Genomic DNA, 17,731 nt, shown 5'->3' with positions numbered 1-17,731 from the left:
CCAAGGGCCAGGGGATCCCCGAGTTGCCCTTGGAAAGGCTGGCGCCGTCCTATGGAAGAGCATATCTCCTGCAACTTTTTTTCCGCTACCTCTCCCTCCCCTCTGAAAGCACCAGCCTTGCAGAAGGTTTCTGCCGTGTTAGCAATAAAATCAAAGCACAGATAAAGCCCTGGTCCTGCGGTCCAGAGCCTGTCGGTCCAAGCAGGCAGGGCAGACGAGCGGCTGAGACGAGAGCCGAGTTGCCGGCGCGGGGCTCGGCGAGTTCCCGGCCGGTGGCTTTGTTTTCGAGAGGCTGACCGATAAAACAGGCTGCGCCGCTGCGTCGGTGTGGGCTGCACGCTGAGCAGGGAGAGGAATTTGCCGTTTGTATCCTTGTTTTTTAATCATTTTTCTACCTTTATTGGTATTCATAGCTCACATTTTTCCGGTTACTGTCAGCCTGGGCTCTCATCCATTTTAAAGAGCTATTTTTTCCCCTTGTTGTTGATGATGATGGTATAAAGACAGATGGTGTAACTGCTTATGAATGTCCTATTTTATTTCTCCAGAACCAGACAGTTCACTTGAAGACGTATATTATTTCCACATGCTCAGGTTAGGCAGCCCAGACGGTGTCTGCATCCAGCTGCTGGGTAGCCGCGGTCTTCCTCGCCATGCAGATGCTGACACCTCTGGGCCGTCGGCGGGATTGCAGCGGGCTCGGCTCTTTGTTGTTAGCCAGGGAGGAGGTCAGCGGCCTCGCTGGGACGAGGACGGCTTCCGCTCGGGACGGCGCTGCCCTCCCCGACCTCCAAAGTAAGAGCGCTGCCTTTCTGGCTGTTGGCGGGAGCAAAGGAGTCACAGTCAGGAGAGCCAGGTTTATGCTGGTGGCTGTTCCTGTCTCCCGGGTCTTTAACCCAGAGTCTTGCTTTGTGCCTCAGCTTTCTAGTCTGCGAAATGGGGATGGGGATTTACTGGCCTCTTGTTGAAATAGCCTGCGTTGCTCAGATAAGAGGTGCTACGTAAGTGCACATTTTTGAGTTGCCAGCAGGACTGCTGGCCCGCCTCGCCGTACAATTATAGTTCGTCTGGAATGTCTTGGAACGAGGCATCGCGGAGAAGATTGAGTCGGGGACGGAAAAAAGCCGAGTTTGCGTTCCAGTATAAAACCCATTAAATAATTACCAGCTTGTTGTCCCAGCCTCTCCAGTTAAACAGAAACTTTCTCCACCCTGTGGCTTGTCGCTTCTCTTAGACAGTAAAAAAAATCTGTCTCCTTGCTGTTTTTCTCCGCGGAGGGAGGACTTGTGGAATCTCAGTTCCCAAAATACGACTTTACGTGCTGATCCCACAGCCCTGCCCTCCAGCAAACTCCCTGCTGCTCGGCCCCCAAGGGGACAGACAGGCTCTGCATCCATCACTTCCATTTTTCTGCCTGTTGCTGAGAGATTTCTTCTCTAAAGGTACCAGGGGCTTGTGCGAGGAGTGCGAGACCCCTTAGACCCAGATAGCTCTGAAGGGTTTGGGCTCTGGAGAACAGTGCTGGCGGGAGATTGAGCCAAGTCCCTTGTTGCACCTCACGTTGCTGGCGTGGCGTGGCATGGCGCTGCCCCGAGGGTCCCGGTGCGGGCGTCTGTGCTGCTTCTCTCGCGGTAGCCTCTCATTCGAGGCGTGTCGTCACTAGGAGAGAGGATGTGCGTCAGGTCCCCCTCCAGCTCTATCTCGGGGTATCCAACTGATGCAACTTCGGAGTATGTCTGCTCCTGTCCGTGCTACAGCTAGAATAGTTAAAAATGCGCGCTTTCCCAGTGCAGACCTGACCCTAGTCGGTGCGTACGGTAGGGTGCAAAAGCTGCAAGACCTTTGCCCCCTCGCGCGGCGGTGTTTTCTCGCACGATGCCCTGGCACTCAGCTCCACTCTTATCCTTCACCAGTGAGTTTGCTCTGGCACCAGTCTTTTCATCTCAGCGCCTCTCCTGCTACTTTTCTGTTGTCTTAACGACGTCCTGGTGCTGGGATGAAAGGAAGGCCACTAGCAGCGTCGTGCCGTGTCCGTGTGTCATGGAAAGCAGCGGTGCTCTTGCTTCATCGGCCTGTTGTGCAGAAATCGTGGGGAGGAGCTGAGCCCTCCCGGCAGCACACGAGGGGATGCTCGGCCGCCTGCCCGGAGTCGGCCCAGAGGCTTCTCGGCACCGTCCTGGAAGCAGAGGCCGGGTGCACGGGTGTCGGCACACCGCTGCGAGGCTTCCCGTGCCAGCGCGGGCCACGCTGTCCTTCAGCCAGCTCCGAGGGTGCGTCCCTGCCTGGTGTCCCGCCATCGCCGCGCCCCGGCGGTTCTGCTCGGCCCGGCCCCCGGCGCTCGAGGTCGGTGGCACCGAGCTCCAGTTCGTCAGAGGAGCTGGAGCCTCCGTGACCACTGATGTTCCCCCTCGGGCCGGGTGATTTCTTTATACTCTCCACCTTGGGTTTCGGAGCGACCCGCTTGGGCCTTCAGTGCGTGTCCCACGCGACGGGTTTCCCCAGGGCTGCTCTCATTCCTTATTCACGGAGGAAACAAGCTGCTTTTCAACATGTGAACGGCTGCAGGCCATTGCCCACGGGCACCTGTCCTGGGATAAGTCCCTGCGTGTTTCTCCCCGCCGGGGTTAGCAGTGGCTGAACGTAGGCAGGTCCCGGGTGAGGGGTGGCATTACGTGGAGGAGGCCAGGCTGTTGGCAGGAGCACGCCGCAACCTCCGGCACTCGCAGTGTTGAAACAGGCCCTGGGAGTAAATGCCGCTGCACGCCGGTCGTCCAGGTGCTCCACGCAGCAGGAAGGCCCGTCCTTGCTCCAGCAGCAGCCAGGCCTTGAGAAGGCAGGGTTCCTCTTCCTGTTTCTGTTATTTCACGGCTCGTTGTTTCATTTCTGTCGAAGGTGTAGCCAGCCTTGAGACGAAGCGGGTCTGCGTCTAGAAACGCTGTGTGCAGCTCCGTGTCGGAGTCTGGGCCGTGGGGGGGGGTGTCCGGTCAGGATTCATCCTCGGGGCAGCCGCAGCTTGAGCAGGCCAGGAAAAACGCTGGTGTCCTGCGGTCCCAGCCCTCGAGGCGTGCAGGCAGCGCCGCCCAGCAAGGACCCCTCCACCTCGCTCGGCGTCCGCGCGCGTCTCGTCACAGGATAGCCGTGCGTGAATCAGAATCGCCGGCCGCAGCCGTGACATTGTTTCACGCGTGCGCGACGGGGTTGGGACGGTGCTGAGCTCTGCAGCTGTGTTAGCCCTTCCTGTCACTGCTTCTGCTCTTACTGGTTTTCTCTCACTGCTTGCATTTCAGAAGAAGCAGTTGAAGATGTGGAAGGGGCCAGTGAGACGGCTGCCGACCCTGAAGAGCCTGCTAAGGAGCAAGAGAGTGGCAGTGACAAAGACCCGAGCAAATGGACAGGTAGGCTCTGCTCCCTTGCTGCGGGACAGCTGGCTCGCAGCGTGCTGCCCCGTGCAAACCCACGCTGCCGCTTTCTTCCGTTTCTGTTTCCTCTCGACAGAGAACGTTCCAGCGCCCTCGGTTTCCCACAGCTGGTTCGGCTTCCAGCCGCTCATCTCTCCCCGCTAGGTCATGTTACCGCTGGAAAATGTTTGCCTCGTTTCAGCCTGAAAACATGAATTCAGTGCCACGGTGTGCGTTAGGCTTTGCAAACAGCTGAGAGGGAAGAAAGGGGGGGTCGTGAAAACAGCACGTCCCGCGCGTGCGTGGTCCTTCTCCAAATCGGTCGTAACGTCACGGGGGAAGCGGGAAGTTACGGAGGAAGCGAGCTGCTGCTTTACTGAAGGGACGCTGTCAGGCAGTCCTGGCGGCGTGGCACGAGGGCGGCAGGCTCCCGCTCTCCATTAACACTTTGCTGTCGAGACTGACGGCACGGCACTTTGTTTCCTAGAGCCCGAGCCTCGTTGGCCTGCTCCCCGCTGTGCAGGTGCGCAGCAGAAACGGCGTCTGCCCCAAAGACCTTGCAAGCAAAGTTTCAGCCGCGTACTTCCCTTTTTCCCTAGAGATGTGTGGGACCGCGCGCAAAATCGAAAATACACGGGCGGGTTCAAATCTAACGGGTCCTTTTGCGTGCACGTCGGTCACGTACAAGTGCGCGGCTCTGCCGCTCCCCTGGCCAGGGGCTCGCTACCACGGAAGAGATCTCACAGGGGAGGGCTGCGTGGGACCCCAGGCCAACCTGCTGCTCAAGGCAGGACCGTCCCAGCCCAGGACGGTTAAGGAGCTCTGGAAAGTCCTGGTGGCGTTGAGCAGGAAACCGCGCTGCCTTGGCTCCCTGCAGGCCGGTGCGCTTCTCTCTCCAGCTGGGAGCCTGCTGACCAGCCGGGGTCACTTGCAGGATGGGAAGAAAGAGGGATTTTTCTCCTTGGTGTAGAGACCAGTCTGAGCAGCTCTGGCTTCCCTCCGTGGCAAAGTGAGAGAGCCCAGCGCGCCCCCCCTTCGCTGGGGGAGCATAAATGATCCAGGCATGTTCCCTTGTCTGCAGAGTAACCAAAGAAACCACACAAACATCTGGTCCCTTAGCGCCGCGCTTTTCCTGGCCTGCAGAGCCAGCGCTTTCCCTGCCAGCCTCCCTTTCTGGAGGTCCCGCTCCAGCGAGAGCTGCCTGCCGACCAGCCGCAGCTGAAGAGAGCCTTCCCGCCCAGGTCTTGCGGGCAGAGCGTGATCTCTGGTTTCAGCTCCATGAAGAGGTTTGATCCCTTCACTGCCGCAGGGCCTGTCAAGACCGAGAGGATCAGTTGTCCTTTGACACGTGCTGTGTAAACCCCAGCAGGCAAAACTGCTTGGGCGTGGGTGCCGGGACTGCCCTGTGCGAGTGTGTGCGGTGCCACCCCGACCTGCAGCCGGGCCCTGTAGCGCTACTGCGATGGGGCAATTACCAGCGGGCATCCAGCTAGGAGCATGGGCAGCAACACTGAAGAGGAAGTGCAGTGCCAACGAGTGCAAGGACCTGTTTGAACTATTTAAAATGTTAAGGGGCTCCCCCTATCTCGGGGCCCAGCAGGATGCTTTTGTGGCGGTGGTTGCAGCAGTTCAGAGGAGAGTTTCCACACAGGCTGTTTTTTAGGGATGCATTTAAAAGAAATGGTTTTGAAATCCCCGATTCATGCACAAAATCGGGATGTTGGGTTTAGATTTCTGACGTTCTCGTTGCCTTGTGAAATCCCAAGCCGGGTCTCAGTGCTAGCTCCATTCAGAGCATGGATAGGAAGCCTGCCGGACAGCAGCTCCAAATCCGGCTAGCTGTAAAAATTGTCTGCAGGCCTAGACCGCATAACTGGGTCCACGCAGGCAGACCCCTGCACCTAGACAACCTCGCTGAGTGAGGTCTGTGCAGAGCAAGTTGCAAGGTCAGGGCTCGACTTCAGAGGAGTTTAAGCATGTGCTGAAGTGATCCGTTTGGAGCCCAGCTTCTTAGCACGTAATCCCCTATCCATTTATTCCAGAGAAATACGACTGTAAAGCACGTGTCATCGTACAGCAGAGTCCCGCGTGGTTTCTGCTTCCCAAACTCCCTCGACAACAGTGGGAGAGCAGGACAAGGAGGAAAGGCAGGCCCAGGCCCTCCTGTGAGCTAGTAAATAGGATTTTGAACGGGAAGCCAAGAGAGCGGGTTCTGCTCCTAGCTCTGCCGTTGGCTCCTTGTGGCGCTTAGCCACTATTTCACTGTTTTGCGCATTCGGTTTCCCACCTGCAGACCGGAGTAAATACCATCCACTTCTGCATAGCAGTGTGAGGCCCTTGGATGAAAAGCTGCTGCGGAAACGTCAAGTTTTACGACGGTTGTTTGCAGAGGCAGGACAGTAGTGCATCAGGACAGCCCCGGCTACCTGGCAGGGAGCGGCAGAGGTAGTCGCGTGTAAGAGACTTGTTGTGAAGGGGGAAAACGTCTTCACTTTGGGTTTTCCTATTTCATGGCAAATGTATAACAACGGTCCATTTTCAGAACAGACCTTTGAAAATTTCCTGTATTTCTAATTTGAAAATAGGATATTCTTGAACAGAGAAGTTCTGTTTTCAAGTAACCTCCCAGAAGCATTCGCCATCTTGTACGTATGAAGAGTCATTTCCAAATCAAAATGCATAATTGAGGATTTGTGCTCCTTTGGATGCGAGTCCAGTCCCCTCTGAGACTGGGCAAAAAGCAGCAGTGCTGGGTCACAGCGTCCCAGTCGGAGATGACAGATGCTTTAACATGACAGTTCACCAAAAGTCTCTTTTTGGCATTCCCCAGTCGGAAAGCTGTCCGTAGGGCCGTACCCGGGAACCTGGCCAGAGGCTCGTGAGAATCAGCAGCTTCTCATAGGGATTCAGGATGGTGCGTGACTTTTTTTAATCAATTATTTATTGGGTTAGCAGCAAATTGCTAATGTTTCCTGTTTCTGGATTGGGCCTGTTCCTTTCTGTTTCTCACTCCAGTACTAAGATTAAACAGCTTCTAAGCACTCAAGTGATGCAGGCTGAGTGCTTCTGGAGGTGGAGCTTCCTGCTTCCTTCTTTCCAATTTTAGTGCCGGAGGAGAAAGGCAGCTCTCAAATCTCAGCCACTGAGCAAAGCCTCGTAGCGCGAGTCACACGAGATTCGTCCCACATGCACAAGGAGAATGCAGTCGCTGCCTGACATTGTTTGCACTGCATGAAAACACGACTGCATTCGAGATGCTCACGTTCGCTAGCGGAAGTGTAGGCTTCCACCTAAAGCCCCGAGTCGGATCCGGGGAGACTAATTGGAGACTTGAAGAATTTTGGGTTTGTTTTAATATTTTTAAACAGAAAATATGAAAGACCACCTCAATCCCCCAGCAACCCCACTGCACGAGAGACTTTCTTGGCATGTTATCAATTGTATAGACTTAGTATGTCAGCATTTTTGAAAAATATCCCTACTTAAAGTATAGATTGAAATGAAATATTTCTAGAGGAGTAGCCTGAAGGGTTGTGGTTTTTTTTTTTTTTTAAATGATTTTTTTTTTTTTTTTTTAAATCCATGATGCTCACCTAACACGGAGCAATTAGTGCAATGGAGCATCCCTGATTCCAGTCCATGGTAGATTGCTATTAAAGGAGGTATTAACGGGCTGCCAAGAGCTGGGAAATTGTTGCAGAAAAGTGTGTTTATGGAGTCTGGTGCTGGCAGGCATGATTTCCATCGGATTTGACATGTTTAACATAAATGTATACTGCACAGCTCCTGCAGCTTATGAATAATTCCTACAGGCCCACTGCCTTTCTAATTACTGAAATTGAAAAAAACAGGTCAGGCACATCCTGACGGAAATCTATTACCACCCCTCCCCCTGCCCTTTTTTAATATACGTCGTTTTGTCGAGCACTTAATGGCTAAGATACTCTGTGCTGAGACGGAGAGAAGGCTCGAGGATAGGAAAGGAGAGAAAAGGGGGCGCGGCGGAGCAGCTCGGGATCTTCGGGCTGCAGGCGGTTGGGCAGCTCGGTGTCGCTCCTCTTCATCCTTGAGGTGCCAGGGATTTCCAAAGTGCCTTGAGCTCCTGTGGCAGGGGTTGGCACCCTCCGCCCCCCCAGGCCAGATGCAGCCCATGTAGGTCTGACCCAGGCTGGGGAAAGGGGCTGCACCGTGCGGCCCGTCCCCTCCACAGCGCTGCCCTCCGAGCGCTGTAGAGGGGCCAGGGCTCGGCGGCGAGGGTAAGGGTGCCAAGCCCCATCCCAGGGACATCCAGCAGCAGTCAGGTGCCGAGGCGCCCTTCGTACCTTGGGACCACTCTCCTCCCCACGCCACGGGACATTCAGCTGCAGCGTGGCGCTGCGGCCACCCCGTTAGCCCAAGCCTGATCTTCAGGAGCAGGTGTTACTTGTGTGTCTTGGGATCCGAGCAGTGGAGACACGGTCCTCTCGGCACTGGGCTCGCTCTTCTCTGGTCCTAGGACTGCGGGGGCAGGCGTCGGAGCTGGGGGAGCCCTGGCCCCCAGCCCAGGGCCCGGCTCAGCCAGTCCTCGCATGGCAGGGCCCAGCAGTTTGTCTGCCGTGCGGTGAGACTCCACCGCTCCTGCCAGAGCCCCTTCCGCAGCGTCTCGCAGGGACGTTCCCACGCGCATCAGCTCTTCCCACTGTCCTGGCTACGCCCGTCTGGCCTGTCGGGTAGCTCCTGTCTGCCTGGTTGCATCTAGCGCTGCCGATCGATGCACGGAGACTGCTGCTTGCCTCTCTCGCATGGTGTGGTTGCTCTTCTCTGAACTTCCTCGGTTTATTGGCATCTCTCGGCAGCATGGCACTCGGAGTCCCCGGTGCCGTCTCGCCGGAGCCCTGCAGCGAGGGCCGTCTCCTCCGCGCTCCGAGATGGGTGGCATTTCTGTGTCGAGCCGCAGGTTGCCGTTGGCCTTCCTGCGGTCCTTTCACAGTACAAGCCCACATCTGGGTTCATAACGTGCTGCCACCCTGACACCTCACCTGTGCGGCAGTTGCTGATGTAAGATACAGAATAGCCCCTCTCCCAGCATGGTTAAAACACAGCTTAGTCTTGTACCCGCCCGTGCTGTGTTGTATTTTCAGGACTTTTAACACGGAATAAAAATGTGATTGAAACAAGTTGAGCCCTGGTCACGCTGCACAATTGCACTAGGTCTCATCTATTTGCCCGTTGCTTTCCTTCCCAGTAGAGGAGCCCGTAGTACCCGTAGGATCTGGTCTGTCGGGCACTGCCGTCCCGCCCTGCCCCTCGCTGTTGGTGCTCCCGTCTGTTTTCCCCTCCGTGCATCAGCTCTGTTTCAACGCGTGGCCGCTCCTGCCTGTTCTGCCACGTCTCTAATCTCTCTAGGGCTCTTGAAGTCATTCTTATTTCCACTGAGCCTCGCAACTCTCGCCAGTTCAGTGACTTGCCACATAGCCAGACTGCTTATTCCATCTTCCAGATTATTCATGAGGAAATTAGGACGTGCGTGCTCACACACTCTCACAGTCCCCGTCCCGCACACCGCGCTGCTGCGGTTCCCCTCATCTGGTGCTACCTCGGCTACGTCAGGCTTCTCGATAGCATCTCCTGTGCCGGGATTGTTGCCCTTAGCCTTGTGTTCTCGCTGCTGGTTCCTCCAGTCTTCGTGTCAGGGTGAAGCTCTCTTTGCCTTGGCTCCCAAGGCCTTTCTGGACACTGCTGCGCCCTGGTCCCTTGGTCTCCTGTCGTGTCACGCTGCACCGTGACGTGGTCTGCTTGGCCATCGCACGAGCTTTGGTCTGCCCTTGTCTGCCCTTGCACTTCCCTGCGTAGTCCCCACCTTCCCGGAGGGCTGCCGTTCTCTCCTCCTGCGAGTCCCTCTTCTGCTGAGGTGCCGACGATGCTTAGCGCCTGGTCTGGCGAGCAGAGGGGGGGAAGTCGGGATTTTTGGTTGATGTAAGAACCAAACTTTTCACGGGTTGCTTGCCATCTTCGATGCATAGACCCCTCTAATGAAAGTTAGGGCCTCATCCTAATTGAGGCCTCTGGGTGCCGTGATGTAAATATTTAATTAACAAATCGGCTGTTCAGAGTCGCAATAGGCTGGCAGGGATGCCGCGGCAGTGGAGGAACAAGTCCATTTGACTGTTCCCAGGGCCTTGCTTTCAAAGGCCAGAGGAGAAAGGTCTGCGCAGAAGTGCACTTGCAAATACCCGTGTCCTGACTTCCGTCTATGTACGATCGTGTTATTTATCACAAATGTGGGTTTGAAAAAATCCTGTAGGGCAACAGGCGATGTACAATCCTGTTAGTATGGCTACAGCGTCTCATTAGAACGAATGGGACCTTTGGGGAATAGGGAATGTAAACGGACAGTGTTTCAGAAAGAAACATCCTAACCATATATTATTAACACAAAAAGGAACAAACGTGCAGTAATGCTGCCGTGTTGGACAAGGAAATTCCATCTCGGTGAGGCGCGAGCTCTGCTCTCGTGGCTTATTATGCCACGAGACTCCCTCAATGGCATGATTGCCTTGGATTTATTCTTACGATATCAATGTACATTGTGCGCGCTCCTTCTGGGCTCGGAGAAGGCGGCTGCACTGGGCGACGCTGGGGTGGGGTCTCGAGCTGGCGGCTACAGGACGGCTCGACCGCCTCAGCCGGAGCAGGAGGGAGAAGGCTCCAAAACTCGCGGGAATAAGAAGGGATGAGCTAGCCCCGTGGGATCTCCAGAAATGGCCGGCAGTTCCTTCAAGGAGCCCCTGAACGATTGCAACGTCCTGCCCAGCTCCCCCATAAGCAGCTGTGGCCACGACGCTGTCCGCAGAGAAGGCAGCCAGACTTCGCTCTGCGGGCTAATGTCCGGTGCAAAGTTTTGTGACCCTGCGCGGGTCATTCCTGGAAGGTTTTGGGGGGAGGTCTGAAGGACCTTTTCGCTGGAGAGGAAGCCCCCTCTATTGCCGCGGGATCTCAGCTGCCCTCGGACCAGGGCAGCGTGGCGTTGTAGCGCGGCTGAAAAGTTCGCCAAGGCTGGCTGCTGAGCTAGGAGGAAGGGATTTTTTTCCCTAATCAATGGAGAAAGCAAAACCCCTGCTGTAAATTTGTCGGGCAGGTGGCGAGCTGGTTTACGGAATGCAGGGAGACGAGAACCTCTGGCTTACGGAAAGCAGCATGAATTAATAATCATTTAATTGGCTCCTCCATTATGTTGCTGGGTTGGGAGATGGAAGTTGAGATGAAGGGGCTGTCAGTGGTACTTTAGCTGAGAGAGTCTGATGGTTGAAAGGTGGGGGTGGCGACTGCCTTTGGCCTCCCACAAGGATCAAGGGTAGCTGGCTCTGTGGGACCCCCCGGGCTCACCGAGAGAGACGGGCGACCGCTTCTCAGGGCGCTTTACCCTGTAAGACGGAGGAGGAAGCAAATCCTCCACGGCGCTGAAAAGCAAGTCACGGCAGGAGCCAGCAACAGGAGTGGCCCTCGGCAGCCTGTCTCGCAGCCGTGCCGGGCCTTTGCTGTGTGGCGGCAAAATGTCTTTTTTCAATCTTTCTTTCTGTTTCGTCGACATTAACAGGCCTGACGCTGAGTCCTCAAATGCTTCTGGTCCTTGAAGTCTTTAAAGGGGCCCGTCTCCACACGCGGCCCCCTGGACTCGGGGCACTTGTCATGTTCTTGGTTCGTTTCTTCCAGGAGTCCTGATCTCTTCCCAAATGCCAGCGGTGGCAAGGTCTGTGCTGCGTCCCTTCTGGAGCAGGGACTTAGAGGAAAGCGAGAACTAAGGTTTTCAGCTTGTTCTGGGCCGCCGAGCCCAGCCCACACGCGGACCGGTGGGCCGCGCCGTCTGCCGGGTGTGCTGGCAAGTAATGTCGTCTGTCTCTTCGGAGAGTCCTTCGCTCCTCCGTTGTGGACACTTCCATCGACTCCGCGATAGCGGACCCTGAGATCATCTGTGTGCTCGGCTGCGACGGAGTAGACTCGCTTGGTTGTTGGCCAGCAGGAACCTGTGGTCCCACTGCTGGTAGCCCAGTGGGTGTTTTTACCTTTAAAGGGACCCTTAGCACCAGCGTCCCAGCACATTTTTCAGACCGCGCTGAGAGCGTAGCCGCTGCTTCCTCTGCCCCCTCCCCTGGAGTAGGCAAGCGCTCGTATTGCTGCTTTAGAGAGGTCAAGGTTTACGGGCCCGATCAGCTGCATGTCGCAGCTGGGGCAAGTGAACGGACGTGTTTGAATTGCCCTTCACTTTCCCCAATTCTGGGATGTTTAGCGCCAGCCGGGTCTGCTGCACAAGTCAGAGCGATGGGGAGGGGTCACCTGGAGGCCCCTGCGCTGCCTGCGAAGGAGAGGCCGCCGAGGGCCGCCCTGTTCAACAGGCGGCTCCAAAAGCAGGTTGCATCGTCTGTAGGGAAGCCCCGTGCCCATAGGCAATGCGGAGCTGCCAGCTCAGCCCAGGAGTCTAGATCCATCCCTGGAGGTTTTGAAGACCCGGGCAGACAAAGCCCCAGCTGGGATGATGTAGCTGGGGCTGGGGCTGGGGCTGGGGCTGGGGCCGGTCCTGCTTGGAGCAGGGGGTTGGACTAGATGTGACCTCCTGAGCTCCCTTCCAGCCCTCGTTGTCTGTGATCCAGTTCGGCCAACGTAGGATGCATGCTTCAGACAGCCGCGGCTTGATGTTCAGAGTCGCTGAGGGTTTGCGACGCCAAACTGACGTCAGAAAGAATTGCCTTTGTTCAACACCTCCGCGAACAAAATCCCATCAAGGCTCCCAGAAATGACCGGCTACTTCTGAAAATGCGGTTGTTAGCAACATGTCCAGGGCTGCAAACGTGCAGAGTTAGAGGCACCACCGAGATGAGAGCCCGGGCCTCCTCTCGTCTGGGAGGCACTACCCCAAGTCTGGTTGTCGAAGGAGAGGACGTCGCGTTTTGGACGTTTCTGAAAGCGTATTTTCACCGCGCGTTGGCTCCGAAACGGCGATTGGTTTTTCTGACAAATCCAGTTGAGCCGGTATTTGGCCCGTGCTTCGTTTATGAAGCAGTTGCGTTCTTAGACGTGGAAAAGTGTCGCTAGCGACTTCCCCGTGGCTGCATTCATCATTCTTTCGCCGCAGCACGGTCCTTGTTCCCCTGCCGTGTGCCGCGTTGGCGATTTCCACCTGTAACTCTCAGTAGCACTAATCGGTAGTTTCGTAGAATAACCAAGATTCAGAGCCTTGACGCACAAGTTGATGGATACGGCGCCCGGAGAGTTCCTCCCAAAACCACGCGGCAGACGAAATTACCGACCCGAGCTGAGCAACGTGCAGGGATCCTAAATCTTGGAGGAGCCGGTTGTTCCTGCTCCCTAGCCACACGCAGACACGGCTTGGGGATCGTCAGCCTGACTCGTGCTGATGCCCGACTTCCTGATTGTGGTTGACATTTTAAAGTCTGAGGTCAAATGGAGGAGTGGACCATGTCAGCAGTAGTTAACCTCCTTATTGGGTCTGCTCTGCTCACATTGCACAAAGATCAACCAAGGTAATTTAGCACTGGGTCGTCCTCTACCTGCTGCGGCAAATGGGCTCTTGCTAGGGATTCTCCGTGTCCGTCTTCCCGAGCGGGGGCCGCTCCTTGGGGCTGTTTGCTTCCAGTCGGATGCGGACGGCTGTTGTCCTCGGTCGGGGGTGGGAAACACAGGCAGCTTTCACCCACAGACTCCATGCCCCGTTTTGTACCGTGCGGTGATACCGTTACTGGGGAGGAAGAGAGGTACATTTCAGTTGTGTAGAAACCTTTTTAATGAATTTCCAGCTGTAACCCACAAGGGAGACTTTAGATTCGGGCAGCAAGCGTAGACCCGGAGCCCGTCTCTCTGGCAGGGAGCAGAAAGGCGCTGTGTTTCGATGTCTGTAGATTTACCCCGACAGCCTTGACGTGTTCTGTGCTAACGAACTGCAGGGTTGGCCTCCTCTGGGCAGGACGAGCCGCGCAAAGGTCCGAGTCCCAGCCCTGGGGCTCGCACTAAGCACGCTGTGCTTTTCCAGGTGTGGACTGCAGTCAGAGACGGGGCGTGGGAGACGCGTCTGGGGTGCAGCAGGACAGCAGTGGCCTGCGTTGACAGCCACCGGATGAAACCCTGAGCGGTGACTCTGGCCGCTCGGACCGGGTCAGGAGCCCTGCTGTTCGTCAGGTCCCACGAGACCAGCGTGGAGTCTCTCTCGATTTTTTTTTTTCTCCGTTTGTAGCATCTGACTTCCATTTCCTGGACGTGGTTTCGTACTCTCTGTATTGTAAATACTGCTTAGAGCTGGGGTTTGGAGGAGGAGGGGATGGAGGCTAGATGCGTGCGTTGTATTTCTGGCTTCCACGAGGCACGTCTTTCAATAAATCCCACCCTGGTCGCTGTGAAAGGGTCCTGGACGTGGGAGTAACGTACCCGAGCTGTGCTCCGGTTGCATCTCCTGAGCGTGGCCGTGGCCGGTCCCACGGCAAGGCTCGGGCGCGGGGCGTGGGGAGCCAGCCTGAGAACGGTGCAGCACCTAGTTAATCGGCAGCCAATCCATCACGTTAAATATCCAGCTGTCATGTATTACCTTTCAAGTGAAAATGAATAACTCCCATTAAGAACGAAATGGGTTTGAAGTCGATTCGAGACAGATTAAAGTACTGTTATGAATGTGTGTTTGGGGGGGCTGTGTAATACACTTGTCCTTATAGTTTTTAAATAATAGATGTCCTACAAACTAGCGTACTCCAGGCTACCGAGCCGCGGGGTTAAAGGTCACCCGCTGGGCATTCTGGGAAGCGGACCAACTTCCTGGAATAATTTCTGAGCGGGTTCTGGTTTTGTTCGCTGTTTTTGACTTCAAGGAATAAAAATTGGTTTTCCATTAATGGGTTCTGGTTTGCATCCAGCACAACTTGGCGTCTGCGTCCAAACCAGTCTCTACGTGAGCAGCTGCGTGGGGATGCCGGCGGGACCGCCCGCGGCGCTCGCGCACAAAGTGACCGCCGCCCTCTCCAGAATCGGGGCCGCCCGTCAAAGAAGGTGGGGCCGCTCCCACGACCCAGGCGGGAATCTTTGTGTCGTGCTGTCGCGGTCCTCAGTCGACGTGCACACCAGCACATTGCACGGGGCTTGCTGCGCCGTCTGGGACCCTCCGCACGCTCAGGGCGGCAGCGTGAATCCTGCTTTCGACCCGTGTGCATGCACCTGCCCGTGGAAACCCTGGCCACGTGTTGTCAGGTGCAAGCGCCAGGGAAGATGCCTCTCCGTCTGCCGGCTTTTAAGCTGGTTTGAGCACGCCCAAGTGGGCGAGCGTGATTTTTTTTTTTCTGTTTATAGCAAAGAATCCGTCACGGTGCCCTTATTTCTTAGTGCCAGTAATGGCAGATAGCAAGAAGGAAACGCTCAGGTTCTCTCGGCATGTGCGGTAAGATGCAGGTTAGCCCAGAAGTTCGTCCTCTCTCAAATCCTGCGCGTGCATTGTGAGAAAATGGAAGAGCACAAATGGAATTACTGATGTTTGCATCCAGTGTAAACCTCTTTGGGGATGTCATAATACAAATCTTTCTTTCTTTCCTTTTTTTGTGTTGCAGCACCAGCAGCCAGCCAGGCAGAAAAGGAGCTGACAGAGTCCCCAGCATCCTCCAAACGCATGTCATTTCCCAGCAGCTCTGAGTCACCTCTGTCCTCTAAATGGTCAAAAACTTCAGAGGAGACCAAACCGGAGCAGGTGAGGCACAGGAGGGAAGCAGCACTGGCTGGAAAGCGGTAAACACCTAGAGGCAGTTGATTTGCTTTGTAGGTGTCGGGAGCAAAAAAGGAAAATAAAATTAGGTGATGATGAAAAGGTGATGATTGGATGGTGGGAGAAAGGCACAGGTTATTACTGGAGTCAAGCGATAAGGTAGGAGAAAGCGTGAGTGGTGCCTATGGCAGTCGCGTGCTCTAGTCAGTGCGGTGTGTCTCGTCTCGCCCTGCAGATGTACCAGTGTCCGTACTGCAAGTACAGTAACACGGATGTGAACCGGCTGCGGGTCCATGCCATGACCCAGCACTCGGTGCAGCCCATGCTCCGCTGCCCGCTCTGCCAGGACATGCTCAACAACAAGATCCATCTGCAGCTGCACCTCACACACCTGCACAGCGTGTCACCCGACTGCGTGGAGAAACTCATCATGACGGTAAGTGTCTGGGCGTCCGAGGGCAGCCGCCGCCTCCCCGGGGGAGCGAGGCGGTTTCAGCATTGCCAGATGCCACGGACCAGTGCTGTAATGCGTGGGAGCAGGCAGCGTCCTGCTCCGGCCAGAGCTGTGGCTGCTCGCCTTTCCCACCCCGTGCTGTCCTGGCCGTGGAGACCAGCGCTTTGCGTTGGGCATTGCGGGGTTCTGCACCGTCGGGGAACTGGATTAAAGGAGAAATCTCTTCCTCGGAGACCCCAGGGCAGTTATTCAATAAAACACCCCCTTAACGATCACTGAAGAGGATCAGCTGGGAGATGCACCCATTGATCTGTGATTGAGTTGTGCTGCTGTGTCCGCACACACTCGCCTAACAGGCTAGCCAGGGTCGTTAGAGTAACAGATTGCAGGAAATCGGGGATCGGGTTTCTGCTTAAAACGTAATTTTGGGAAGTGGTATGATTGCTTCCCTTCTCAGGCTTGTCCCAAGCACAGGCTGGGGCTGTCATGGGACTCGGTGCTGTGACGAACGTCACACTCTGTGCTCCAGTCATTTATCGAAGATCATCATCAGGGGACTAAATGGGACGTCTGCTGTGTTGCTTCTGAGAGAAATCAGCAGTCAGTCCAAAGCAGCAATACTTGTCCTGTGTAACAAGTTACTTTTTTAAGGGTAGTTTTAACAACGGTGTAGACGGCCTGCACCTGGCACAGGTGAGGTGGACTACTGCGTGGCTATAGAGGCCCTTAAATTCACTGGTTAAAACGCCAGTGTTTAAGTTTGCATCAAAACCTGTAGTTCAGAGTGGAGCCACTTTTGTGATGCTCTCCCCAGGGTGGCTGTCCCGTCACGTGGCTGTCCGTCCGCACCAGTGCCGTTCCTCCAGGCCCATGGCGAAAGCCTGAGGTCAGCAGAGTATGGTCAGGACCAGGATGTTCATGTCAGACTTCTTTTCTTTTCTCTCTTCTGCATCGCTGCTGTAGGTGTCAGACCCGGGAGTCCTGCTCTCACGTGGTCTCTGATGGAGGCTTTTCTCCAGCTAGCTTGAGAAGGAAGTTGTCCTTACAGCGCGTGATGGGAAATGTCCGTAGCTTCAGCGGATCCTCTTTTTCTGAGTGACACCCCGTGGTGCACGGGCTAAAAGGGACTTCTCCCCGACATGGGTGTGCAGGTCTTGCACAGCGCTTGGGGCTGTAGACCCGTGGGCCTAGAGATTTCTGCAGCTTCCCAGCCCGTGGTGCAGGCCAGCAGGAGATGCCCAGATTTCCCCCAAGATGTTTTCCTCGTGCAGCGTTTACTATACGTTTCGGGCTAATGCTCTTTTCCTCTCTCCAGTGCCAGGTTTAAATGCAGGCAGAATTAGAGGCACGCTTTAAAAGACAGTCTCTAAATCCTGCCTGCAATTAGGACAGAGCTGGATTTCTAAACCATGTTATTTGTGGGTGCAGTTTTAGAAGCCAGGTTTTCCACCTCTAGCGTTTGGCTCGGTCTGCCTAAAATGAGAAGGGTACAAGTTGGTTTTTGCTTCCTGTTCCCCGTCATCCTCTTCCCACTCTGATCTTCCTTGTTTCTCATTTGCACTTGCTGCTTTTCTTAGCTGTGGAGAATGAAGTCCATCGGGCACGCCGTATTCAAACTGAGACGTGCTGGGCTGCAACCGGACAGGAGTGCCTTATCACCCCGACACGCAGCCTTCTCCCAACTATTTATGAGCTGCTGTGCGAGGGAGAAGCCCTGATGCACCCGTATGGGTTTCAGAAGTGATCGGGTCAGGTCCCTGCAAGTCCTGCGTAGGAAGGGCCAGTCCCGCCCAGGGCGGGTTCGGGCCTCTGCCGAGATCGGGAAGGAAAGGCCGGGCATCTCCTTGCAGCCGGGACCAGCGCTTGTCTTGGTTCATTTGGACGCCCCCCGAGGCTGTGGTCTGGGGGCATTGCCCTTGGGGCAGGGGGGCTTTGTGCTTTGAATGGAGCCGGCTGAGGCCAGGCAGGCGCGTTCCCGCGCTGCACGCGACGCGCCGGGAGAGCGGGAGGCGCAGCAGTGTCCCCGGCGCGGTCCCCGTCTCGGCCTGCAGCACGCTGGGTCGCTGCGCCGCTGCGAGGAAGTCGTGGCCCGGGCCCCTTCCGACGCGCTTGGAGGAGGCTCCAGTTAATAAAACCTTATCAGACGCC

The 17,731-nt window shown here is 55.8% G+C and overlaps 1 protein-coding gene across 1 annotated transcript in view; it reads left to right on the top strand.

The window, feature by feature from the left end:
• ZFHX3 (zinc finger homeobox 3) overlaps window positions 1-17,731 on the top strand; it is a 91,827-nt gene that overhangs the window by 53,457 nt on the left and 20,639 nt on the right. Inside the window, 3 exon segments of the mRNA XM_025192233.1 lie at window positions 3,288-3,395; window positions 14,978-15,114; window positions 15,365-15,565. Of these exon segments, the coding sequence (XP_025048018.1) occupies window positions 3,288-3,395; window positions 14,978-15,114; window positions 15,365-15,565 (446 nt within the window).

The sequence above is a fragment of the Alligator sinensis genome, unplaced genomic scaffold, assembly GCF_000455745.1.
Source record: "Alligator sinensis unplaced genomic scaffold, ASM45574v1 scaffold1060_1, whole genome shotgun sequence".
NCBI classification, from domain to species: Eukaryota; Metazoa; Chordata; order Crocodylia; family Alligatoridae; genus Alligator; species Alligator sinensis.
Note: the sequence above shows the minus strand (reverse complement) of the source record. Positions and strands in the feature narration are given on the sequence as shown.